The sequence below is a fragment of the Malus domestica genome, chromosome 16 (genome assembly GCF_042453785.1).
Source record: "Malus domestica chromosome 16, GDT2T_hap1".
NCBI classification, from domain to species: domain Eukaryota; kingdom Viridiplantae; phylum Streptophyta; class Magnoliopsida; order Rosales; family Rosaceae; genus Malus; species Malus domestica.
In genome coordinates, this window is record NC_091676.1 from 7045817 (window position 1) to 7072520 (window position 26704).

Below are 26704 nucleotides of genomic sequence, written 5' to 3' on the forward strand. Positions count from 1 at the left end.
GTTCAACTTCTTCAACATCCTCATGGTCTCCAACTTCTTCACTTGTAGTGGCTTCGACATCAGCGGAAATAGGATTTGAAGTACCAGAGGCAACTTTCTCAAGCTCCACCTGTTGGACATCTTTCACATTCTTCTCAGAGACTTTGTACATACTTTCTTCATCAAATGTCACATTTCTGCTGATTACAAGTTTTTTCATCTCTGGGCACCACAACCTATAACCTTTGACACCACTACTAAAACCAAGAAAGATAGCCTTTTTGGCTCTAGGATCAAGTTTATTTTCAGTCACATGAAAATAAGCAGGTGAACCAAAAATACGGATATAGTCATAGTCAGAAGAAGGTTTTCCAGTCCATACCTTCATTGGTGTTTTACCCTGAATAGCAGCTGAGGGTAACCGGTTGATGATGTGACATGCATAATTAACTGCCTCTGCCCAAAATGACTTGCTTAAACCCGATTGAGACAACATACATCTAACATTCTCAAGCAAGGTTCGATTCAATCTTTCTGCAACTCCATTTTGTTGTGGAGTTCCCCGAACACTGAAATGTCTCACAATTCCTTCTTCTTTGCAAACTTTAAAGAAAGGATCGGATGTGTATTCACCACCATTATCCGATCTCAAAATCTTAATCTTTCTCCCAGTCTGGTTCTCAACCATTTTCTTCCAACCCAAGAAAATGCTTAACACCTCACTCTTGTGCTTCATAGTGTAGACCCAAGACCTTCTTGAATAATCATCAACAAAGGTCACGAACCAATGTCTACCACTCAAAGAGGGAGTCTTTGTAGGACCCCAAACATCCGAATGCACATAATCAAGAATGCCCTTCGTCTGATGTACAGCAGTACCAAACTTCACTCTAGTTTGCTTCCCCAAGACACAATGCTCGCAGAAATCAAGCTTACAAGTCGTGGCACCTTTTAGAAGACCTTGTTTCACAAGCCCTTGTAGAGCTTTCTCACCGGCATGGCCTAATCTCATATGCCACAATCTAGTAGTATCTGAATCAGATGTGCCCATATTTTCAGAGACTACAGATGCTTCACCTGTCACAGTGCTTCCCTGCAATAAATACAAATGGCCACATCTAGGAGCTTTCATCACAACAAGTGCACCATAAGTAACTTTCAATGTCTGTCTATCTGAATGAAACCTGAAACCCTTGGATTCCAAAGTACCCAAAGAAATAAGATTTTTCTTCAAATTCGGTACATACCGAACACCTGTCAACTCTTTAACCATGCCATCATGCAACTTCAAACGAACTGTACCAATCCCTTTTGTTGTGCAAGGATTGTCATCTCCCATGAACACAACGCCACCATCAAACTCTTTCAAGCTTGAAAACCAATCCTTGTGAGGAGTCATATGATGAGTACAACCCGTATCCAACACCCACTTAGTAGCACAATCAAATGATGAGGAAGTGGTTAAAGCAAAATCAGAAAAATCTATTTCAACCTCAGCAACATTAGCTTCAGAACTTTCTTTGCTTTTGGTCTTCAATTTAGGACAATCTTTCTTCCAATGGCCCTTATTACGACAAAAGGCACATTCATCCCTTTCCAAAGGTTTTCTACCTTTAGAGTTTCCTCTAGGTCGAGACTGTGATTTTTTCCTACTAGAAGATGATCTCATCTCCGATGATCTACCTCTAACAAATAAAGCTTCAGAGGTACTATCATGATTTTTATCTCTATGCCTCATTTCATAATTCATCAAGGCATTTGACACATCTTCAAATTTCACAGTTTCTTTACCATGCATAATAGTGGTAACAAAATGCTCATAAGAGTCCGGCAAGGAATTCAACAATATTAAGGCCTTATCTTCATCCTTAATATCCTCATCTAAATTTAACAAGTCGGCAATCAACTTATTAAAAGCATCAAGGTGTCTAATCATTTTTGTACCTTCTTTGTATTGGAAGCGGTAGAGCTTTTTTTTCAAGTGTAGCCGGTTCTCTGCACTCTTTGTCATATACTTGTCTTCCAATTTTTGCCACAACACACTTGCTAATGTCTCCTGCATCACAAAATACTTTTGAGTTTTTGCAAGGCACAACCGAATTGAAGAGCAAGCCCACAAATTTAATTTCTCTCATTCTGACTTCGACATGGCTTCCGGCTTCTCTCCCAAAGCGGCAAGTAGATCTTGTTAAGCCAACACATCTTTGACCTCACATTGCCACATCCCGAAGTTGTTTGTGTCATCAAACTTTTCCACTTCGAACTTTGCATTTTGCACCGTAGTTCTTGCAAACCCGGAGCTGCTTCCAAAAGGATTCTCATCTTGCCCGTCTGACATCTTTGGCAACTAGACAGTACCCAAGAGCAACCAGTGCTCTGATACCAATTGTTGTGCTAGGATAGCACCAAACCCGTTGGAACCAACTCAAGCTAACCCACAGGAAATTTATCAAATAAAAATGCAAGAACAAAACATAAAAGAACACCAAGATTTTAACGAGGTTCCTCAACAGTCAGTGTAACTAGAGTACGTCCTCGGAGCAGTAGGAGCTCACCCAATAATCCATTATCAACCAAATGGGAGTTTACAAAGTGTTGGCAATCTCACAACCCAAATAACCCAATACACCCAATAACTCTCACACTCTAAAGAAACAAATAGAGAAAGAAATATAGTGATTAATTTCTTCTCTATACAAAGCTCAAAGCTATTACAACAATATCACTTTGATGGAGTGAGAACTATCCAATGAAAGGAACAACAACTCCTTCTCTCAAAATGGTACTGCAGCAGTACCTTCTTTCTCTCCCTCTCTTCTCTTCGGCTCACCAATTTTTCTGCTCTCTTAAAAAACAAAAGGGCAGGAGCTCCCTCATCATAACATAGTCTTCATTCAAGTCACCCCGTGACTTCCCATAGACCAAGAAAACTTTAGACAAATATCCCTTTTCTTTTCCCCAAAATAAGGAAGAGACATAATTATTTTGTATACCTTTTTCTTTATAATTTTTTATAGTCAAAAGTTGGCCACTTGGCCACATACTCCAACAGTTGAGAAAGTCAAGAATCGGATAGCAGCTTGAGACTGTCCAGCTGGCATCAAATACAAACCTCAGCTCAGACGACAAGGCCTCATTAACGATCCAACTGTTGTGCACCCCTCTACTGTACAAGAAAGGAGGAAGGACTCCCGAATGTAGGGGCAGATCTCCGTTATTCCATGCCATAAGCAACTTCCCTAGTTCACTTCACGGGGAGTCCACGGCCACCTCTGAACAAAAATCTCCTGCAACTCAAGGAAGAGAGCACAATATCAATGGTCAATGGAGGTGTCCTGAATGGCTGGCTGATCAATGGAGAATATAGTAGTCCTCCGAGTGTCCGAACCGCCGACAGCTCGTTGACCAAGCTGGGGCCTCATGATCTCATCTTTGAGGTAAGGAAAGCATTGGGTGGCATACAGGGAGAGGGTAGTTAGCGCCAACCCAGTTAGCCAAATTGACCATAAACTCCATAATCCCACCTTAAATGCCTGCAAAACCCAAGAACAAAAACAAGATTCTGTCTTTTTGTTTGTGGAACAATGGCTGAGAGAAACAAAAGATTGTTAGAAGCAGGGGAGTTAGTGATCTTCATTTGACGTGGAGTTATCGACAACGACGTAAGAAAATGAAAGAACCAGGCAGGCAGCAGCGTTGCTCGCACCAAGGACGAAGGCCGTGCGGGATCCATGTGAGTTTTACGACTTGTCGTCTTCCGCACGTCAGATTCCGTTCCCTGTCACCTTTCTTCGTTTGATAGAGAAATTATCTAAATCGTACAAATGTTTTTATATAAATGGTGAGAAATTTTATTTTTTAAGTTATTAATTTTTGAACACATATATTTCATTATTTGTATAATAACACGTGATCTAACACTTCGTGTTCTAGTCCCACAAAAAAATCTCCATTTGATGTGCTTCTTTGAATCTTGAACTTATAAGAGTCAACCATATTTATCGTAGAAAGAAATTGTGCATTTGCAATTCCTTGTCAACGTCCTAATGAATTTAATTTCTTCAGAACAAAAAAAAAAAAAAAAAAAAAACAGATTACACATCATCATCTGGGTAGAATAATAAATAGACATCATATTTCTGATCCTTTAGACACAAACCAAGGGGAAAAATCAGCGATGTTGATATGAACGAACACTGTAGGAACATTGGAGGCAAGAGAGAAATTATGTTGGGTCACAAGACTCTGCAACTATAAATCGTGATGCCACGAAACCGGATTATAATTCCTCCAAAACCACCATCAGCGGCCAGCTTCAAGCCGTCGTGCATGACGTGCCACACTTCCGTTATCCTTGGGACTTAATGGAACATTTGACAATGTACACCGATTTCATATTTGGAGCAGTACTCGACTGCCGTAGCTGCATATGGTGCACTGGCTTTGTTGCGAAACTCAGTTCCAGCACTTATCTGACATTCAGACTAGTAATGGACATTACTCTGGCTCTCTATGGCTATAGGATCCTTCCTCCAATCATCTCTGCCGCCGCACAGGTGATCTGGATCTTGACCTTCTTCCCCTGTATGTTAATTAGTATAGTTAAAACAGACCAGAGAGCGATTAGAGTTGTAGAAGCGGATGCCTTGCAATATCACCTGATTAGTTGCTTATTGATACCTGTATATGTCTGAAAAACAATACACAACAAAGATTTCATGGCAACATACCTGCTCGTCTCAAGAGAAGAATAAGGAGAATGCCTGCGCTGAGAATGCTTGCTATGTGGAGACCGCAAAACTTGTCTAGAAATGAAAACATCCATGATACTTATTTGGTGAATTAAACATGCACGGTTCAGAAGAGAAATGCTCAGCCTTTTGCAGAGTCATACTTGATAAGTGACCCGTTAGAACATATTTTTCGGCTTCTGATGACTATGTAAAGAACATACATGAGCAAGTCATAATTCTCAAAAGGGTTGAGAAAACAAAAGGTTTAAGCCTTTCTCTGCACACTACTACATGTCAACTTAAACCAGACATAAAACAAGTTCCAAATGGTAAAACCGACAAAGACAACATACAGTGAGGTCCAGGATAAACCACCCCCCCCCCCCCACCACCACAATTATGTTTTTGCTGCAGCATTGCATACAAGGTTACCAAGATCCAGATGATTGATCTCTATTCATATAGGCAATACACCAATATCCAAATGAAATCAATTTCAACACGGTTACTTGACAATATACAAACAATGAAACCATGTATACCTTTTCAGTCTTCATCCCGAATTTTAGTTTTTATTTCTGATCTTGTGAATCAATTCAAAATAAAGAGCTAAACATATTATACCCGACATTTCGTAACCTCAAAATGTTAAGGCAGTAAAATCATTCACAAAAGGAAAGAGAAAGCTGAAAGATTTACAAATTCTAATACAAAAAAACGGAAAAGAAAAATGCAATGTAATTGAGAAAAGAATATACACTGATTTACTGCAAAGTATAAAACATGAACCATCACAAAAAAGTTCCAATCTCGTGCAACAGTCACATTGGAGCCACAAAAGAACCTCAGATAAACAGATTTAAAATCAGTTCATTTTGTATCTTTTACTTTTTGCATTAACCTGCTAATGACATTACCTTTGGTTTATTTTGATTTCTCTGTATAAAACTTTGATATAAGAGGACAACAGTCCAAAACATATAATCAATTTCGATTTACAGGAGCTTTGTAAAACTCATTGGGATGAACCTTATAATGCAGCTGGGAAGAAAAAATGAAGAAAAAAAATTACTGATAAATGGTACCTTCTCCTGGACCTGACGGGTGATGGTGATAAGTTACATCTCCTTGAATGGCGCTTCCTGCCACATTATATTATATGAATCACAGTGTAATATAAGTTGAACTGAAATAGATATAGTCAGATGACCACAATGAAGAACCTTTTAGAATCATCAGAAGCTTCATCGCTTGAATCATCCTTGCTGTTTCTTCCTCTACTGCCAACAGAAGAGGAGCGCCTTCCCTTGTGCCTGCTTGAGTCAGTAGAATGTTTATGTCTTGATCTATCACCCTCCTTTTCCTTTGTCCATCCTCTTTTCCTGTCCTTGTCTTCTTTAGCATTAGCCCTATGGAGTTGCTCTGTTTCTCTTCTGCCCTCCTTGGCATCAGCATGGGAAGACCTTTTTCTTGACTCAGATTCCTTAACACTTTGCTCTTTCACCTTTTCTTTTGAGCCATTCCGATCATATGTCCTTTCCTTTCTCGGATAATGTCCCTTATGATTCTCGTCACCCTTCTCATCTGTCCTAATCTTACCACTTTCTATCTCCTTATTGATATCTTTTACATAACTCTTTTTATTCTCATCTCGATCATGCTTATCAGGTTTCATCCTGGACTCCATAACTTGTGGGTCATCTTTTGATGTGTTTTTCACATTGACAGTTTCTTTAGGTAGTTCAGGTTTGAATATCCCTACAGTATCCTTCAACCTAGAGGCAGTAGTTCCATCTGGCAAAATTCTATCACCATTACTATCATCATTCTTGTTTCTATTATTAGACTCAAGTGAACTGGTTTTGCCCCGTCCACTCTCCAAAATTGTCTGACTTTTACTATGCTCTTGAAGCTCTACAGAAGAACGGTCATTTACAGTGGCATTATGCCTATCATTTGAAGGCGTTCTGACAGTTAACTGCTGAAGCTTAGCATCTTTCCCAGAATTTGGCACACCAGAACTCTGAATATCACTATCTCCATCTTCGTCATCTGTAGCATAATTTGCAAGACCCAATACATCACCAGGTAAAGTAGAACTGGATTTTACATCTCCAGTCTCATATTCCTTAGACTTGGCCGCAATTAGAACTTTTGCAGAAGCCTTGGGAGTTGTAACTGCTGGTGGAGATGGCAAAACCTTATGGTTTGAAATGAGTGCGCTCTGTTCCACTGTACCAAATGACACAATTGATTAAATTCTTTCCTTCTTTGTTATTAAAAAAATACAAAGAAAGAGTGCTAGACTAAACAAACAACATGTAAATATATAAGTTACCTTCAACTGTCAGATCATCTTCAGTAAGAACTTTTGTAGCAATTTCATCAAACAGCTCATCAGTAACCTGCATAGAAACATAGAAGTTAAAGATACAGTATAATGGAGTTAAATAAGGCAATCCACACTCCTGAACACTACAACCTTCAAGAAAACTTCAGTTAGGATACGCTTTATTTCTTGGTTAATTGCTGCAGTCCTAGCAGCTTCCACTTGATCCTACAAAACAAAAAGATATGGCCTGTCGATCTCCCAATGAAAATGAAATGCATGAAATACCTATTATTATGAGGTGAATATATGGACAAAGAAAAAATATGCAATTTTATAGAAAGTGCAGTTCACTAGAGGCGAGTCAGTCAGATGCAAAATGAATCATCTTCAGGTGATAGAACAAAACCTCGTCATCCTCTTCTTCTGTTGGTCTAGAAGAATCGACGCTCTTGCTGTCTGCTTGATCACCTTTCCCAAAAGATCTGTCAAAACCTTCATCCTCAAAAGATTGAGTTTCCTCCTTAGGATGGTCCATAGAAGAACTTGTGATGACTGCTTTCTTAATTTCGTCTCTAAGCCAACTAGGCACTGGAGCCTGGCAGAAATTTCAGTAGAACAGATTTAATAACAATCATGTAGCTCACCATCAAGTATAAACATATGTTAACAATGGCATAGTTTACCTTTTTGGGGCGCTCAGTAACTGTAGAAACTCCGTATGCATCACCAGGGAAGGCTGCAGTAGAGTGAACTGTGGTTCCTGCAGTGAGACCAAAGGGCATTGCAGCAGATGGGAAACTTCCAAACGAATGTGGAGAATGGCCAGGAACAGGAGATGGTATTGCATTGCAGGGATCATGCTGCAGAATTAAACAAATGTCAGCACACATTCATACAAAGGACTTAGGACTGAAGATAGACACATGACACCAGAATTAACACCTGTAGTCCTGATGGAACTGGAACATTATGAGGATAACCTACACCAGGTGCAACAGAACTAGGCCAGGTATTCACGGAGGGTGCTGTGGTCACTGGGTCGACACCTCTTATAGTTCCATGTGAATCATGATAAGTATAGCTGGACTGCATGTGTGGACCATGATCAAAGCTAAACCCAGGTGCAAATTCTAAAGGCTGGTCAGCAAGATTGGTTGTTGGATCAGCAGACTGACTGCCATAGGCAAAAGGAAAGGGCTGCGATGGCTGCATGTGATGTTGTCCTTCTTGAGCTGCAGTCCCTTCATTGCCTGCCATTCAAGTAAATAGTCAAACAGCAAATCAAAAGGCTTTTTAGGGGAAATATCATTGGCACAAATAAGGGTACAAATTCGCTACTAGGAATTCGATCATTAAAGCTCATCTCTTTTGCATGAATTCCTACATGGACCATAAATATCCGATGTAAACGTGAGAACAAAGATGTAAACAGACTCTAAATATTCCAATTCAACTAAAAGTATTAGAGCTGGATACTTATTCTCTTTCTAATCTCTGCATAGGCATGTTATTTCCAAAAACCCATTTATATTTCCACGAATCCAACTCGGAGCATCTGAACAGGGGAGATGGAGTTCTTGACAATTAATATTGCTCTTTTAAGGGAGATGGTCGCCACTCAATCAAATGGAAAATGTATTCTTTGTGTGAATGGTACAACTCCTTCAGCTTAAAAAAATAAGATAATTTAATTCGCAGAGTAACAAAATCAGCATATCTGATTGGGTATGAGTCAATTACTCTAACCTCCTTTGAACTTTGCACCAATTGCTTGCTAAGGTGTCTCTTGCAACAACAACAACAACAACAACAACAACAAAGCCTTTTCCCACTAAGTGGGGTCGGCTATATGAATCCTAGAACGCCATTGCGCTCGGTTTTGTGTCATGTCCTCCGTTAGATCCAAGTACTCTAAGTCTTTTCTTAGAGTCTCTTCCAAAGTTTTCCTAGGTCTTCCTCTACCCCTTCGGCCCTGAACCTCTGTCCCGTAGTCACATCTTCGAACCGGAGCGTCAGTCGGCCTTCTTTGCACATGTCCAAATCACCGGAGCCGATTTTATCTCATCTTTCCTACAATTTCGGCTACTCCTACGTTACCTCGGATATCCTCATTCCCAATCTTATCCTTTCTCGTGTGCCCACACATCCCACGAAGCATCCTCATCTCCGCTACACCCATTTTGTGTACGTGTTGATGCTTCACCACCCAACATTCTGTGCCATACAACATCACTGGCCTTATTGCCGTCCTATAAAATTTTCCCTTGAGCTTCAGTGGCCTACGACGGTCACACAACACGCCGGATGCACTCTTTCCATCCAACTCGTATTCTATGGTTGAGATCTCCATCTAATTCTCCGTTCTCTTGCAAGATAGATCCTAGGTAGCGAAAACGGTCGCTTTTTGTGATCTTCGCTAGATTGCTCCGGTCATTAGTGTGGATAAGTATATAAATGGATAGAGATAGGAAAGCAAACACAAGATGTACGTGGTTCACCCAGATTAGCTACGTCCACGGAATAGAAGAGTTCTCATTAATTGTGAAGGGTTTACACAAGTACATAGGTTCAAGCTCTCCTTTAGTGAGTACAAGTGAATGATTTAGTACAAATGACATTAGGAAATATTGTGGGAGAAAGATCTCGTAATCACGAAACTTCTAAGTATCGGAGTGTGGTGTCGTCTTGACTTGCCTTATCTGTCTCATAGGTAGATGTGGCATCTTCTCTGGAAGTACTCTTCCTCCATCCAGGGGTGGTATCTTTAACTGGTGGAGATGCACAAGGTAATGTATCAATTTCACTTGAAGCTTACTTGTAGTTTCAGGCTTGGTCAAGCGCGATACAAACCATGTAGTAGGAGTCCCCCAAGTCGCCGAGCTAGGAGGTCTGCTGAAAGAGGTGACAGACAAGGTAAGCAATCAGAGCTCCGACTGATTGTTCACCTTCTCCCCATCTTGCAGCAGCATGAAGGATAAAGAGAAGAAAAATGAGAAGAGATGATATGAGATACTTTTGCTTTTGAAGAAATAACTTTCCACAGGCTTATTCTTGAACTGAGCTGGAGGGTTTTCTGGTTTCCTCCAAAGTATAAGGCCGACTGAAGAATTTGAGGGTCAAAACAAGTCCATCAAATCTAGAGTACGTTCCACCCTGCTGATATGGGATACTTTTGCTTTTGACAGAGTAATGGATGTATCGGCACGTGTGCTGTTACGCTTGTCTCCACATGCTTCCTTGTATCCTTCGCACTTGCCCTATCTGTTCCTCAAGCAGATGCGGAATCTTCCCTGGAAACATAAGATGTTGAAGATGAGTACTCGAGAGCAATGCCAGGTAAGTAATCAGGTAAGGGGTTCCAGGCAGTCAGTTCCTGGCTGGAAGCTTGATTCCAAGTGCTGACCGATTGCTCTCTTTCTCCTTGTCTTGCAGGTAAAAACAAGGCCAAAAGAAAAGACAGGGAAAAAGCATGATATGGGATACTCTTGCTTTTAACCCTGATGATATGAGATATTCTTGCTCTAGTATAGCTTGTTTGCAGAGGTATTATCGGGGGGAAAGAAAGCTGAATATTTCGAAAGGCTTCGTTCGGAGTGCCCTCTCAGATATGATGAAGGGTTGAGCATTTTTGCAGGTCTGCCTGTCCGTTGGGGATGGAGGTCGACATATATAGGAGTCTCCCTAACAACAAGTAGTAATGCTATTCCTTTACCCTGCTTGGTCATAGCACGGTAGTGGGAGCTGCCAGTTTCACATGTTTTAACTCTGTCAGAGCACTTTGAAAAAGTGGTCTGTGGTATCTGGCTCTCGAGATTCGGAGAACGATGCCTCTTCGATTTTTGAGAAAGCAATCATGCTGGGGGTCTGACTCTCGAGATTCGGAGAGCAGTGTCTCTTCGATTTTTGAGGAAGTAATCATGTTGGGAGTCTGGCTCTCGAGATTCGGAGGGCGGTGCCTCTTCGATTTTGGAGCAAGCAATCTTGTTGGGAGTGTTGTCTCGAATGTGAGTAAAGGTTGGGCATGTTTGCTAGTCTACCTTGCCACGAAGCACAAAGGTTGACACACAGGGACTTTCCAATTATCTAGCAATGGTACTGTTCCTTTACCCTCTCTTCGATTTTGAGAAAGTAGTCATGTTGGGAGTCTGGCTCTCGAGATTCGGAGGACGGTGCCTCTTCGATTTTGGAGCAAGCAATCTTGTTGGGAGTGTTTTCTCGAATGTGAGTAAAGGTTGGGCATGTTTGCTAGTCTACCTTGCCACGAAGCACAGAGGTTGACACACAGGGACTTTCCAATTATCCAGCAGTGGTACTGTTCCTTTACCCTTGTGGGTAATAATATGGTAGTTAGACCTTCAAAATTTATGTGTCTAAACTTTGTTAGTGCTGTTTCTTTGCTATTCTTTTACCCTTCTTGGTCAGAGCGATGTAGTGGGAGCTGCAAGCTTCACGTGCTCAACTTTGGCAGAGAACTTTGGCAAAGTTATCTGTGGTACCCATGAGCTATTGTTGCGTGTGGGAAGTGGGTGATTGAACAGTAAGATTCATGTGCTTTCTACTTCACCAGAAGTCTTCGACAGAATGCCCATAATTTCTGCAAAGCTGAGTGTGCGTGTGACAGGTGCTGACAAGGCTAGAAAAGTAGGTGCCTCTTCGAATTCTGAGATCGGCCCTCGTGGTCTCTGAGTAGCCCAGCTTTTGAGAAAGCGAGCGCCTATTCGATTGATTCGGAGAACGATGCCTCATCGATTTTTGAGAAAGCAATCATGCTGGGGGTCTGGCTCTCGAGATTCGGGGAGCAGTGTCTCTTCGATTTTTGAGAAAGTAATCATGTTGGGAGTCTGGCTCTCTCGATTCGGAGGGCGGTGCCTCTTCGATTTTGGAGCAAGCAATCTTGTTGGGAATGTTTTCTCGAATGTGAGTAAAGGTTGGGCATGTTTGCTAGTCTACCTTGCCACGAATCACAGAGGTTGACACACAGGGACTTTCCAATTATCCAGCAATGGTACTGTTCCTTTACCCTCTCTTCGATTTTTAAGAAAGTAGTCATGTTGGGAGTCTGGCTCTTGAGATTCGGAGGACGGTGCCTCTTCGATTTTGGAGCAAGCAATCTTATTGGGAGTGTTTTCTCGAATGTGAGTAAAGGTTGGGCATGTTTGCTAGTCTACCTTGCCACGAAGCACAGAGGTTGACACACAGGGACTTTCCAATTATCCAGCAGTGGTACTGTTCCTTTACCCTTGTGGGTAATAATATGGTAGCTAGACCTTCAAAATTTATGGGTCTAAACTTTGTTAGTGCTGTTTCTTTGCTATTCTTTTACCCTTCTTGGTCAGAGCGATGTAGTGGGAGCTGCAAGCTTCACGTGCTCAACTTTGGCAGAGAACTTTGGCAAAGTTATCTGTGGTACCCATGAGCTATTGTTGCGTGTGGGAAGTGGGTGATTGAACAGTAAGATTCATGTGTTTTCTACTTCCCCAGAAGTCTTTGACAGAATGCCCATAATTTCCGCAAAGCTGAGTGTGCGTGTGACAGGTGCTGACAAGGCTGGAAAAGTAGGTGCCTCTTCGATTTCTGAGATCGGCCCTCGTGGTCTCTAGGGAGCCCAGCTTTTGAGAAAGCGAGCGCCTCTTCGATTTCTGAGATCGGCCTTCGTGGTCTTTGAGCAGCCCAACTTTTGAGAAAGCAAACGCCTCTTCGATTTCTGAGATCAACCCTCGTGATCTCTAAGCAGCCCAGCTTTTGAGAAAGCAAACGCCTCTTCGATTTCTGAAGCTCCGTCGAGTGCAGATTTTTATAGGGGCTGGCATTAAGTTCCAAAGCACACTTGAATCTCCACCAGTAGAAGCTTCATTCTTGCACTTCTAAGATCTTGATTTGTCCGACCTCTTCTCTCTTCAACACCTTTGAAAATGTCTGGCCCCTCCGACCGTCGTTTTGACTTGAACCTTGTTGAAGAGGCAGCCCCGCCTTCTCCAGACAACATATGGCGCCCATCCTTCGTCTCCCCTACTGGTCCTCTTACCGTTGGGGATTCCGTGATGAAGAATGATATGACCGCTGCGGTGGTGGCCAGGAACCTTCTCACTCCCAAAGATAACAGACTACTTTCCAAACGGTCTGATGAGTTAGCTGTTAAGGATTCGCTGGCTCTCAGTGTTCAGTGTGCAAGTTCTGTGTCTAATATGGCCCAACGCCTATTTGCTCGAACCCGCCAAGTTGAATCATTGGCGGCTGAAGTGATGACTCTCAAACAGGAGATTAGGGGGCTCAAGCATGAGAATAAACAGTTGCACCGGCTCGCACATGACTATGCTACAAACATGAAGAGGAAGCTTGACCAGATGAAGGAAACTGATGGTCAGGTTTTACTTGATCATCAGAGATTTGTGTTGTTCCAAAGGCATTTATTGCCTTCGTCTTCTGGGGCTGTACCACGTAATGAAGCTCCAAATGATCAACCTCTGATGCCTCCTCCTTCTAGGGTTCTGTCCAGTACTGAGGCTCCAAATGATCCCCCTCCGGTGCCTTCTCTTTCTGGGGCTCTACCGACTGCTGAGACTTCTCCTAAGCAACCTTTGTGAAGGCTCCCTCTTGTGTGTTTATTTGACTCATGTATATGTACATATTTGTAGCTTATCGGGGATATCAATAAATAAGTTTTCCTTCATTTCAACGTATTGTGTTAAATACACCAAAGCCTTCTTCGCTAAGTTCTTTGAATTTTCTTTTGTTGAAGCTTGTATGTTGAAGCTTTCTGAGTGGAGCATGTAGGTTGGGGTAGTGTTCCCTTAATTTCCCGAGTGAGGAAAACTTCTCGGTTGGAGACTTGGAAAATCCAAGTCACTGAGTGGGATCGGCTATATGAATCTTAGAACGCCATTGTGCTCGATCCTGTGTCATGTCCTTCGTTAGATCCAAGTACTCTAAGTCTTTTCTTAGAGTCTCTTCCAAAGTTTTCTTAGGTCTTCCTCTACCCCTTCGGCCCTGAACCTCTGTCCCATAGTCGCATCTTCTAATCGGAGCGTCAGTAGGCCTTCTTTGCACATGTCCAAACCACCGTAACCGATTTTCTCTCATCTTTCCTTCAATTTCGGCTACTCCTACTTTACCCCGGATATCCTCATTCCTAATCTTATCCTTTCTCGTGTGCCCACACATCCAACGAAGCATCCTCATCTCCGCTACACCCATTTTGTGTATGTGTTGATGTTTCACCGCCCAACATTCTGTGCCATACAGCATCGCCGGCCTTATTGCCGTCCTATAAAATTTTCCCTTGAGCTTCAGTGGCATACGGCGGTCACACAACACGCCGGATGCACTCTTCCACTTCATCCATCCAGCTTGTATTCTATGGTTGAGATCTCCATCTAATTCTCCGTTCTTTTGCAAGATAGATCCTAGGTAACGAAAACGGTCGCTCTTTGGTATTTCTTGATCTCCGATCCTCACCCCTAACTCATTTTGGCCTCCATTTGCACTGAACTTGCACTCCATATATTCTGTCTTTGATCGGCTTAGGCGAAGACCTTTAGATTCCAACACTTCTCTCCAAAGGTTAAGCTTTGCATTTACCCCTTCCTGAGTTTCATCTATCAACACTATATCGTCTGCGAAAAGCATACACCAAGGAATATCATCTTGAATATGTCCTGTTAACTCATCCATTACCAACGCAAAAAGGTAAGGACTTAAGGATGAGCCTTGATGTAATCCTACAGTTATAGGAAAGCTTTCGGTTTGTCCTTCATGAGTTCTTACGGCAGTCTTTGCTCCTTCATACATATCCTTTATAGCTTGGATATATGCTACTCGTACTCCTTTCTTCTCTAAAATCCTCCAAAGAATGTCTCTTGGGACCCTATCATACGCTTTTTCCAAATCTATAAAGACCATGTGTAAATCCTTTTTCCCATCTCTATATCTTTCCATCAATCTTCGTAAGAGATAGATTGCCTCCATGGTTGAGCGCCCTGGCATGAACCCGAATTGGTTGTCCGAAACCCGTGTCTCTTGCCTCAATCTATGCTCAATGATTCTCTCCCAGAGCTTCATTGTATGACTCATTAGCTTAATACCCCTATAGTTCATGCAATTTTGTACGTCGCCCTTATTCTTGTAGATAGGCACCAAAGTGCTCGTTCGCCACTCATTTGGCATCTTCTTCGTTTTCAAAATCCTATTGAAAAGGTCAGTGAGCCATGTTATACCTGTCTCTCCCAAAAGTTTCCACACTTCGATTGGTATATCGTCTGGGCCTATTGCTTTTTTATGCTTCATCTTCTTCAAAGCTACAACCACTTCTTCCTTCCGGATTCGACGATAAAAAGAGTAGTTTCTACACTCTTCTGAGTTACTCAACTCCCCTAAAGAAGCACTCATTTCATGTCCTTCATTGAAAAGATTATGAAAATAACCTCTCCATCTGTCTTTAACCGCGTTCTCTGTAGCAAGAACCTTTCCATCCTCATCCTTGATGCAAATCACTTGGTTTAGGTCCCTTGTCTTCTTTTCCCTTGCTCTAGATAGTTTATAGATATCCAACTCTCCTTCTTTGGTATCTAGTCGTTTATACATATCGTCGTAAGCCGCTAACTTAGCTTCTCTGACAGCTTTCTTCGCCTCTTGCTTCGCTTTTCTATACCTTTCACCATTTTCATCGGTCCTCTCCTTGTATAAGGCTTTACAACATTCCTTCTTAGCCTTCACCTTTGTTTGTACCTCCTCATTCCACCACCAAGATTCCTTTTGGTGTGGGGCAAAGCCCTTGGACTCTCCTAATACCTTTTTTGCTACTTTTCGGATACAACTAGCCATGGAATCCCACATTTGGCTAGCTTCCCCCTCTCTATCCCACACACATTGGGTGATTACCTTCTCTTTGAAAATGGCTTGTTTTTCTTCTTTTAGATTCCACCATCTAGTCTTTGGGCACTTCCAAGTCTTGTTCTTTTGTCTTACTCTTTTGATATGTACATCCATCACCAACAAGCGATGTTGATTAGCCACGCTCTCTCCTGGTATAACTTTGCAATCCTTACAAGTTATACGATCCCCTTTCCTCATTAGAAGAAAATCTATTTGTGTTTTTGACGACCCACTCTTGTAGGTGATCACATGTTCTTCTCTCTTCTTAAAGAAGGTGTTGGCTAAGAAGAGATCATATGCCATTGCAAAATCCAAGATAGCTTCCCCATCCTCGTTTCTCTCCCCAAAACCATGGCCACCATGAAAACCTCCATAGTTGCCTGTCTCCCTGCCCACGTGTCCATTTAAATCTCCTCCTATAAATAACTTCTCCGTCTGAGCAATTCCTTGCACCAAGTCTCCAAGATCTTCCCAAAATTTCTCCTTCGAACTCGTATCCAACCCGACTAATGTGGGTCTCACCCCACTTCTTGCTTAACCAACGTGTAAAATTCGTAAATTTCTAAGGCTTGCACGGTTCACCCATAACGAGCTTTATTGTATTCTACCAATTCGTAGTCATAATAAATATTAGAGAGGTAGTACTATGTCTTGCAAGGGAGTTGGGAATAATATACTCTCATTCTCATTGTTATAATTATTATTTTAAAAAATCCAGATGGAGGCCTACATATGCAGAAAGAGTGTCAAGTTTATGCATTTCATTGCATTACATCTATAACCAACCTGCAAAAAATGGTATTAGGATTGCGAAAAAGAAACTGAGCATCCATTTGAAATAGATAATCAAGATACTTTAATAATCCGTATGGAAGGTCCTATATTTGGTATAATTGAAAAAATCCAGAATGTCAAACTAAGGAGTAAAATTGAGTTCCATAACAGCAGTTGTGGAACACAAGCTTCACATGCAAAGCCAATACCATTTGAATTATTACCTGTAACAGAAGAATAACTATAAGGTACCTCCTGCTGATGGACAGATGGACTTGTAGATAAGATTCCTTGACGGTGAAACAGAGCATTTGAGTCCCCAGCTGGCTTTCCATCTCTAACAGCGTGATGAGCACAAGAAGATAGTTCAGAGCCGATTGATGAAGTCTCCTGGGAATGAATTCCCGGTGGATAGTGTGTTGGAGCACCTGAATCTGGAACCTGTTGATAGCTAGATGCAGAAAATGACTGATGGTGACTACCAGAATAGTGCGGGTCACCGTTGTGGGGATACTGTTCCTGATAGTGACTCTGTTCTTCTAATCCCCCCGCCGGTGGAAACTGCACCTGTTGATGTTGAGTCTCCATTGCCGTTCTGGCATCTGCCCACGCCTTAGCCTTTGCTTCCCAATCTTGATTATTTGGGGCTACCATTTCATAAAACAATCAAATTTAATTCATTGCCATTAACCCACAAAAAGCAGAAAATCCTATTCCTAGCAGCATTTAATCTATACACTAGATCAAATAAGCAATTGGATAGTTGCACTAATAGGACCTGAGTTTGTTTTACTTCACAAGGGAACTAATTCCACCGAACAGATTAAGTGGACAACAAAGATATAACGGGGAACATAGTGTTTTACTGCATATGAATTCAACAAATAAAGTTGTGGTTTACATGAAATGTGATGCGGAGAGAACTCACCTGCGTAATTCGGCCAACTCGGAGGAGCAGCTCCCCACTCCTGCAAAGGTTTATGCTTTGCGTTAGAACATCAGCATTCCAACTTTATGTTAACCCTCACATCAAGATTCAAGGAGAAACAACGAGTTCAATGCACCCAAAAATCAATTTATCAACACCAGGTGCACATGCATACATATACATGTACTGATATACATATAAATATACATATATATATATAGAGAGAGAGAGAGAGAGAGTTTAGGGAATGCCTGGGCGTGCTGATAAGAATGAGGTGGAGGAGGGCGAGGCGGAGGGGGAGGCAGGTGAGGGCGAGATTGATGAGGAGGGGGAGGGGGAGGAGGGAAGTGGGCGTGATTTGGGGGTTGCGCAGGATAAGGGTGAGGGAGCGGAGGATAAGAACCCGGGGGAGGGAGATGTTCAGCGTACGGCGGAGGTGGTGGGTACTGGTACTGGTTGGGGTACCACTCTGGCCTTGGTTGCTGTTGCTGCTGCTGGTAGTGATAGGGATCCGACGTGACCGGTGGTTGCGGCGGCGGGGGCGGTCTCAGGTACCGCTGCTGCGCTTGGTACGAATCCATGGCGATTTCCCCTTGGATTTTTGGCTCTTTTTCCTGTTTTTTTTCTTTTTTTTTTCGTTTTTTTTTTTGGTTGTTTGTAGCGAGGGTTTGCACAAGTGTTGTGCAATTGAATGAAGACAGAGGAGGAAGAAAGGGGCCCTCTGATTTCGTTTCTATGTTTCCACTCCCGCGGGGCCGCGGTGGGTTTCTACAAGAGCAAGTCCATCCTAAAAAAAATGCGTCAGATTCAAACTCATTTAATCCGTTCAGTGACAGTGATAATCCCAATAAATAGTAATAGGCCAAAAACATCTTCACTTTTAAAAAATACGTTGACACAAATAATCTCTACTCCTATAAAATGCGCTGGCATCCAGCCCATTTAAAATATTATTAAATTTTTTATAAAATAATAAATAAATAAATAGTTTAAATTTCGGATACGATTTTTAACCAATCTTGTCACGTCATATGTCATTATCATAATAAAATTACATAAACTCATCAAATAAACTTTAAAAATACACTAAATAAACTAAGAACTTTATTGTTCCACCACAAGCTCCTTTTAATTATCTTGACCTTGTTGCAATTCCCATTGGTGCTCAATCAAGTCACTTTGACGGGTACAGTGCTAGTATGGCTCTTGCAATGAAGTGTACCGCTTAGTGATCAATTGATTGTAACGTTCATCTCGTTCCAATGGCTCGTGTTACACAGGATCTTCGGTGCCGTCATGAGCACAATAGATACGCGTTCTTGATTTGTTCATTGTGTCCGATTCGTATCCGTCGACGGCATCATAATCATAATCATCTTCCACAATCATGTTGTGGAGAACGATACACGTCATCATAATGGATCGAAGTGCCTCGACATCAAACATTCTGGCAGCTGACCTGACAATTGCCTAACGAGCTTACAAGATAACAAAACAACGTTCAATATCCTTCCTACACCTTTTTTGACATTTTGCAAAGTGTTTTTCTTTTTCACTTTGTGGATGTGGGACTGTGTCCACCTTGGGTAAATCTCATATGCAAGGTAGTACGACATTTTGTATGTATGGCCATTAACTGAATATATGACTCTGGGTGTTTTCCTTACAGCACTTCGTCGAAGACTGGAGATTGGGCAAGGACATTTAGGTCATTTTTAGCTCCTGGAACATAAAAAATGCATGCCAAATTCATGTATCAAATGAAGCCACCGTTTCCAAAATGATATTTTTGGCTCATTTTATGTTGCCATACGCTCTTTGCCACACACTTTAACAGTTTTTCCAGGTCCAGTGCATACAGTTGATGCTTCCAATCATGCAAGGGAAGCATCGCATCTCACCCTTCCTTAGTAGCCTTTGCAAATCCCTAAGTGTCTGTTTATGGAGGTACTCCTTCATATAGAGGGCTTTGATTGCGGAGCAAAACTGCATCAGGGACTCCAGAACAGTTGATTTTTCCATCCTCATTATCTTATCCACTTGATCTACAGATACTCCATATGCAAGCATCCGTAAGGCAGTAGTAACTTTTTGCTCAGGAAGAAAACCTAAAACATAAAAAGCATCATTTTTTTGCACAAAGTATTGATCATGGTTGCAAATAGCACTCATGATTTTGTCGAACAAACTTCATTGCATTATAATACGACGTTTAAAAACATGATAAGGGAATATACAGTTGGGGATAAAATAATCTTTCAAGAGATTTGTACCTCTTTTTTCCCTCTTTCTTTCGAAGTTTGTAGCACGTCTGGGTTTGGATATTTAACCCACAACTTCCATGACACGGCGAGAATGTGAGGCCATCTGCTTTCTATGGTTATCATCCTCATCCTCCTTCATTGCGAAAGCCTCAGCTCCACCTCCACCTTCCTCGAGATTGACCAATTCTTCCTGTTGTGCCAACAATCTTTTCTGTTACTCTTCAAACTGTTTATACACTCTCCTTGAAGAAGACATTGTAAAAACTCAAGATTTGAAAACAATAAAGATGGATGTAGGGATGTAGGGATGTAGAGTTTATATGAACAAAAACATAAAGGATGAGGGTCTTGGTATTTTTTTTGCACAAAAAGTATATGAAAGTTTTGGTAGGAAGTGTTGAAAATATTGAAATATGGTGTAAGGTGGAAGATGAGGGTTAGGTATTTATAGGAAAAATATTTTTAATTTTTAATTTTTTTATGTATTTTTTAACAATTTTTAATAATTTTTAATTAACTTTTATAAATTTTAATTTAGGTAATTAATCTAGACCGTTGGATTTGAAAAAAATTCAAATCCAACAACCTATACGTTGACACGTGGCCAAATGTCATAATTATGACTGTTGTGCCTTTTTTTAAAAAAATTTGTGGGGGAAAAACGTGGATTGTTGATCTCTGGATCGGACAGTCCAGATCAAGCCACATCACTAGCCATTGGATGTCAAATTCAAAAAATTTTTACCGTTGGAAATCCAACGGCCCAGGACGGGCCACATGGCCTCCCATCAGTTTGGTTTAGTGCACCTGCGCAAGTGAGCCCGCCTCTAATTTCTTGTCGGCGACACGGGCCTGGCGTAAAAAAAAATATTAAAATGGCCTCCAACGTCACGCTGGCATCAGCATAACGTTAGATGGACCGTCCTATGGGTTTGTCGATTTTGGGCTGGCCTGAAGACCAACTTGGGCTAGGTGCCGGCCTAAAAGTCCTCGGTGGACTTGCTCTAACTTGGGCCTTTGGGCCGTGGGGGTTTATTTAAGAATTTCACTATATTTTGCAGTTCTGATTTTTCACATCTTACTTTTACTTTCTTACATTCTTTTTATTTTTTATGATTAGACAAGATTAAACATAAGTGTGAATATTTAAAAGCATTTACTATTAAGATCCTGTGTTCAAGTCCTCCAATATCGGTTCCATCACAGATTCACAAAAGGAGGAAAAAAAAAAAGAAATGTACAAAGAAAGTAAGTGAGTCACAAAATTGTGGTAGGATTAAGCAATTCAACCAAGAGCCAAACAAGCTAATTAAATCATAATCAATCACTCAAATTTTTTTCTATAATTGTGTTTGTTCGTTTTACATAAATACAACAGTGAGTATATACACAAATTCTATAAAAACTTTGGTGTACAAGTATATTTCCGAAGCCATACGTACAAGTATATTTCCTGTCACTGGATTGAATCCATACAGTTTCAGGCATAAAAAAAAAAAGGGAGTACGACGCTGCAGATTCCGTTTGTAGCAGCATTTGTATAACTTGTGGAGTTGGCAATGGCATCACTATAACAGCGGCTTCTGGTGCTGCATGATCTATAGAGGACCTTGCTTCACAACTTTACACCCACTGCGAGTTCTCGTTTCCACGTATTGTATGTGTCAGCAGTATGAAATTTGGTTGCACCTCCATGATCCATGATGCATCTCATAAACAAAAAATAATCGAATAAATACGAGTTAAACTTGTGTTGTTATGATCCTCTTTAGATCGTGCCACAGCATCGGCTTGTCTTCTCGTCAGTCGTGCATAGAGGCCATCCCCAAAGAGAACCACCCTGTGACTCCCAGTCTGTGTAACACAAAAGTTGTATTCAAATTATAAAAAAGAAAAAGTAACGAAAAGTGATTGAAAATTTTGAGTTTTAACGATAAAAACAAAATAATAAGTAAAATGAATAGTAATATAATTGATTTTTTAATGTAAAAATATGGTTTTTCATTAAAGTGAACAGTACCGGAAGCTTTTCGTTAAAGTTCCTTATAAAAAATCAATATAGAATGTTGACGTAGTTTAATCATAATCGTTCAAATAAGAAGAAATGAAAAGGAAGAGAGATTAGCAGGTACAAAAGATACTAAGCCTCCTGGTTTGGTGGGTACCTACTTCAAGCAACCGAACTTCAATAATTTAATTAAACGGTTAAAAATTAAGAGAAATGTGTACAAAATAAAAAAATTTTGAAGGCAAAACTTTTTGGGCATATCTGAAGTTACCGCAAAAAAAAAAAATACTGACGCGTGTACGCCTACTCGTAAAACGACGGCGTGAGAAACGTGTTTTCCCGAGACAAGTCGAGGCTGCTACAGTTGCCACACGTCTCTCGTCTGTGACGCGCCACGTTCACATGCTTTCCAAGACTATTGCCCTAGCCAAACTCAGAATCTATGAACCAGAGCGCCCAGATTATTAACGTAATTACGTATCAAATTAAGGGTATTTCCGTCTATATAAATCAACGACCCAAATCTCTCTCCCACTGGCTTTTCAGCGGGAACCCCATATCTTACTCTTCTCTGGCTCTTTCCGGAACACGATGGCCGTGGTTATCGGAAACCTAGCTCTGCTACTAGACGTCACGTCGCCGAGGACCATAATTCCTGATCGGAAGACTCGTCCGGTGGCGCTCGACGCGCTTTTGAACATGAACCTGACCTTGCCGAAGCGGGACCCGCAGAGTCACGCACACAACGGGTTTATCGCGGTCAAGGGGTTTGACTCGGACGGGGAGACTCGGAGCCAGCGAGTCGTGGCTCGGGGAAAAGCGAATTCGAAGGTAAACGGCGTGGACTTCGACAGGGACGAGGAGGGGAACGGGAATGGGTACGGGGACGGGGACGATCAGGAGCCGTTGGATTGGGAGAAGGAAATGCGGAAGAGGGTGAAGGAGATCGAGGAGAGGAGGGAGTTGGAGAAGAAGGCGGAGGAGATACAGAACCGGATGGAGGAGGATTTCGAAGACGACGGCAGGGAAGAGACGGAGCAGGAGAAGCGGATGAGAGTGAGGAAAGAGCTCGAAAAGGTCAGTCTTTTGAGCTAATTTACTGTTTGGTTCCTCGGAAAACAGAGTAAAAGTTTTCGATTTTGCGTCGACAAGTGATTTGCGCACACCCTTTCTCACTTGCACACATTGAATAAAAAGGAGGCACGTAACTTTGCGTGACACAAGTATACGCGTGAACAAGGTGTGCAGAAGGATAAAGGGGTTGTGCGGAAATTATTTCCCGATTGATTTATATAGCAAATTGAAGCTCGATTCTTGAAGTGCTTATTGCTTTAGGCGCATGTAATATGTGTTTGATTTCATGGTTGGTTGTGAAATTACGGGTAGGTTCAATTGTAGTTATAATGAGATTGATTGGTTTAATTTGTTTTTGTGGTATGAGGGCAGGTGGCTAAGGAGCAGGCGGAGCGGAGAGCCACGGCGCAGTTGATGTTTGATTTGGGACAGAAGGCGTATGGAAGGGGCATGTACGGCCGTGCCATTGAGTTTTTAGAAGGCGCGCTCACGATCATTCCTAGGCCCACGTTATTCGGTGGTGAGGTTGGTTTAATTTCCCATGGACCATGTGGAACTTCTTCGGACAATTGTGTTAATGCCAGTACATGTTTGTTCAGTTGCTAATGGAAACTTTTTGTGTTGTTTTCAGATACAAATTTGGCTTGCTATGGCCTACGAGGCTAACAACCGCCATACCGATTGCATTGAACTTTACCATCAATTGGAGAAGAAGCACCCGAGTGCCAGCATCCGGCGCCAAGCAGCAGAGCTTCGGTACATTTTGCAAGCACCAAAGCTCAAGATAACACAAGAAGAGATGGTAACCATACCACTCATTGGTTCTAGTTATGACAGGTATTGGCCCTTCTCACTCAAGCATATCATGCTAATTGTAATTAGCCAATGGTTAAAGTGCATGTGTTTCGATCTGCATAGAGGAATCCCTGAATCACCTGCATTGGGCTTTCCAGTTCTCGGTCTATCAATTACAAAGCTAAAACATTTGATGCCCTCCTCGTCGAGCATTAAGGTCCTTCCAACTTGTAATGGAGACATTATTGATCCCTAAATCTTTGTTTAAGATGGTCATACTGAAAATTAACCTCTTGACGGATGTTTGATAATCTTGAATTTAATTAACATTTGGAGTCTGTCTGAAATCAATGCTTTGAGTTGGTGTCACCCTTAGTCTCTACTAGTTCTAGAGAAGTAGGGCTGCAAATGCAAATAAACATATTGAACTAAGGCTGTATCACAGTTCAGTAGCTTTGTTTTGAATAATTTGGAGGTCGTTTGATAACCACATCGCTTTTAGTTTTTTCTCAAAAACACTTGGTTAACACCCGTTTATGTCTCAGTTTTTTCTCATTTCCTGCAATTCTTCTCAAATCTTCCCTGACTAATGTGGTTTATGATGCTTGAGCAATGCAGCTATGCTGGAACGTGGAGTGATAAATACAAAGGCAAAGAACCGACTAGCAGCGGGACAGTGACCAATCAGCTCTCGTCGTCTAGAGACTATTTCGGAGACTTTATGGTATGGCGACCTCCAATCGGACTGGAGAAAAACCAAGCGTTCTGGATAGGTTTGGCATTGTGGTTGGGTTTAGTTGGAGCTGCGCTCTTTATTCAAAACTGAATTATACAAATCCTTCTTCTTATTCATGTAATTATTGGTTGTTCTTGTAATATATGTACATTTCATGGCAAAAATGTTGAATCTCTCTACTTTCTCAAGGTTGCATTTTCATTTCCAACTCCTTTTTGTTTGAGTAACCTGATTTTAACAACTTTGAAAGCAAATATTATCAAATAGGTCACAATATTCCGAACTGACAACGAATTGTATTCTGAAATGACAATGAATCACCCAATGATTTTAGTGTGGCCTCTATACAATCTAGAAGTGAGTTGAGCCCGTTTTAAAAAATTCATATGTCAATCCACGTAGGATTGCATATCGGTTAAAGTTTCTTTCTACCTTCAAATTTGATTGTGTGGCATTCCATGATTCCACTTGGAATTTGACATCTGAAATGTTAATTTTCACATTGTGGGGTTCTTTAGGTCCTAAAATTATTTCTGGTGTGGGCCGGATGATTGGGCTATGACAAAGAGTACAGATATGGCCTGGCTTTAAAATACCACAGTTAGCCCTACTTGAAACGCCTCTCGAATCCTCAATCCTCAGGGTAAAAGCGTAAAACCACACGAATTCCCACCGGATAAATACCCCAAATCCCTGCCCCCCCCCAGTCTTCTGTGCCGCCGAAACCCTAGCTAGGTGAGTGAGAGCAGGAGGCGCAGACAGAGAGAGAGAAATGACGACCCGATTCAAGAAGAACCGCAAGAAGAGAGGCCACGTCAGTGCCGGTCACGGTCGTATCGGCAAGCACCGAAAGCATCCCGGAGGTCGCGGTAACGCCGGAGGCATGCACCACCACCGGATCCTCTTCGACAAGTACCATCCGGGGTATTTCGGTAAAGTCGGTATGAGGTACTTTCACAAGCTTCGCAACAAGTTCTACTGCCCCATCGTGAACGTCGACAAGCTCTGGTCGCTCCTCCCCCAGGAGGCCAAGGACAAGGCCACCAAGGAAAACACGCCGCTCATCGACGTGACCCAGTACGGCTTCTTTAAGGTCCTCGGCAAGGGCGTGTTGCCTCAGAACCAGCCCGTCGTGGTCAAGGCCAAGCTCATTTCCAAGACCGCTGAGAAGAAGATTAAGGAGGCCGGTGGCGCCGTCGTGCTCACCGCTTAGGTTTGGGTTGTTTTGGAATTTTGTGCACTAGGGTTTTCGATTAAAGTTGCTGTCTTTTGGATTTGGAATTTCTGTTTAGACTGCTGAGCTACAGTTTATGTTATATTTTGGAAGTTTAATTAGCGGATATTTATATGCATTTCTGCTTTTCCAAATGAATGGTTTTGCTGTGGATGTATGATTATGTTGTGGTATCGTGACGGTTTTGTTTCGATTTTGTGTTTGTTACAATTTGTTTGGCATTATGATTATCCATTTTCGAAAGCTCGTGAGCATTGCTATGTATGCTTTCCGAATGCAGCATTGAAATTCATGTTGATTCGACGCCACTTGCACTTGTGAAATCGAGTTTTTGCATTTGTGCATTTCATCTCTTTTCGACAACATATGTGCTGGCTGGGCGTAGGCCATAACTGTATCTTGTTAGTCCTCCACTGCAAAGGATGTATGGCCGGAAATGCTTTTAACCGGTGTGTTTAGGGTAGAGGCCATCCGACTGCTTAACAGTTTATGATTGTTTTGCATATTAGACCCTCTTAAGATTCACATTCATTTGCATTTGTGATGTGTTCTTGGTTGGTTACAAGTTGAACAGATGTTATAGAGGCAGAGTCAAATTGAATTGATCTTCTGTCCTTCTTGTTAATCCATTCAGTTAAGTATTTAGTAACTATCAAAAGCAGATGTTCTTAAGCACTACATATAGCTGCATTTGCTAGTTTGTTCTGTTAGGCTGTACAAGCATATGATGCAAGATGTAATAAATTTTTAGTGCTGCTGTTTGGGAGAAGAACTTACATGCAACTGGGGCGGTGTCCTAATTAGGGCTGAAAAGGAAGAAAACCGAAAAAACTGAACATGACCCGAGCGGTACTTAACCATAAAGAATAATAACACGATTTTATTTATCAACTGTTTTCATTGTCGAGTTCCATTGCCATATAGGATTCACAAGATCTATGTTACTTCTTACAGCATATAGCCCTCCTTCCTGATA

The 26704-nt window shown here is 41.6% G+C and overlaps 4 protein-coding genes across 5 annotated transcripts; 2 read left to right on the forward strand and 2 right to left on the reverse strand.

Moving 5' to 3' along the window:
• Positions 1 to 3976: 3976 nt before the first annotated feature.
• On the reverse strand, positions 3977 to 18400 carry LOC103425503 (uncharacterized). Of its 2 annotated transcripts, XM_029095579.2 has the most exons (12): positions 17869 to 18400; positions 17618 to 17657; positions 16914 to 17336; positions 7987 to 8294; positions 7728 to 7904; positions 7451 to 7639; positions 7195 to 7269; positions 7051 to 7117; positions 5936 to 6944; positions 5798 to 5854; positions 4710 to 4784; positions 3977 to 4561 (listed from the first exon to the last, which is right to left on the reverse strand). In XM_029095579.2, exons 1-12 carry the CDS (start codon positions 18196 to 18198, stop codon positions 4516 to 4518), a joined length of 2796 nt encoding a protein of 931 aa, XP_028951412.1. In that variant the 5' UTR covers positions 18199 to 18400; the 3' UTR covers positions 3977 to 4515. The 2 variants fall into 2 exon arrangements, with proteins under 2 accessions (XP_028951412.1, XP_028951411.1); XM_029095578.2 differs by having other exon boundaries at positions 3977 to 4784; positions 17869 to 18370.
• A 489-nt stretch (positions 18401 to 18889) lies between these two features.
• LOC103403326 (uncharacterized) lies at positions 18890 to 20020 on the reverse strand. The gene is made up of 4 exons (XM_008342139.1): positions 19948 to 20020; positions 19519 to 19725; positions 19285 to 19339; positions 18890 to 19076 (listed from the first exon to the last, which is right to left on the reverse strand). Exons 1-4 carry the CDS (start codon positions 20018 to 20020, stop codon positions 18890 to 18892), a joined length of 522 nt encoding a protein of 173 aa, XP_008340361.1.
• A 2242-nt stretch (positions 20021 to 22262) lies between these two features.
• Positions 22263 to 24682, forward strand: LOC103403069 (uncharacterized). The gene is made up of 4 exons (XM_008341888.4): positions 22263 to 22966; positions 23336 to 23488; positions 23595 to 23800; positions 24377 to 24682. Exons 1-4 carry the CDS (start codon positions 22481 to 22483, stop codon positions 24582 to 24584), a joined length of 1053 nt encoding a protein of 350 aa, XP_008340110.1. The 5' UTR covers positions 22263 to 22480; the 3' UTR covers positions 24585 to 24682.
• Positions 24683 to 25153: 471 nt separating this feature from the next.
• Positions 25154 to 25862, forward strand: LOC103403070 (large ribosomal subunit protein uL15x-like). The gene has a single exon (XM_008341889.4). The coding sequence runs from the start codon at positions 25267 to 25269 to the stop codon at positions 25705 to 25707; it is 441 nt and encodes a 146-aa protein (XP_008340111.2). The 5' UTR covers positions 25154 to 25266; the 3' UTR covers positions 25708 to 25862.
• Positions 25863 to 26704: the final 842 nt, after the last annotated feature.

Excerpts from the sequence above, each read along its gene's own strand:
- LOC103425503 (XM_029095578.2), bottom strand. The coding sequence starts at position 18,198 with ATGGATTCGTACCAAGCGCAGCAGCGGTACCTGAGACCGCCCCCGCCG. Across the intron at positions 8,295-16,913 it reads TAGTTATTCTTCTGTTACAG|GCAATGAAGGGACTGCAGCT; the intron begins GTAATAATTCAA and ends CTTGAATGGCAG. Across the intron at positions 4,785-5,797 it reads CCCGTCAGGTCCAGGAGAAG|ACAAGTTTTGCGGTCTCCAC; the intron begins GTACCATTTATC and ends TTTCATTTCTAG.
- LOC103403069 (XM_008341888.4), top strand. The coding sequence starts at position 22,481 with ATGGCCGTGGTTATCGGAAACCTAGCTCTGCTACTAGACGTCACGTCG. Across the intron at positions 22,967-23,335 it reads TGAGGAAAGAGCTCGAAAAG|GTGGCTAAGGAGCAGGCGGA; the intron begins GTCAGTCTTTTG and ends GTATGAGGGCAG. Across the intron at positions 23,489-23,594 it reads CCACGTTATTCGGTGGTGAG|ATACAAATTTGGCTTGCTAT; the intron begins GTTGGTTTAATT and ends TGTTGTTTTCAG.
- LOC103403326 (XM_008342139.1), bottom strand. The coding sequence starts at position 20,020 with ATGAAGGAGGATGAGGATGATAACCATAGAAAGCAGATGGCCTCACAT. Across the intron at positions 19,726-19,947 it reads CCGTGTCATGGAAGTTGTGG|GTTTTCTTCCTGAGCAAAAA; the intron begins GTTAAATATCCA and ends TTTATGTTTTAG. Across the intron at positions 19,340-19,518 it reads GCAAAGGCTACTAAGGAAGG|GAGCTAAAAATGACCTAAAT; the intron begins GTGAGATGCGAT and ends TTTATGTTCCAG.
- LOC103403070 (XM_008341889.4), top strand. The coding sequence starts at position 25,267 with ATGACGACCCGATTCAAGAAGAACCGCAAGAAGAGAGGCCACGTCAGT.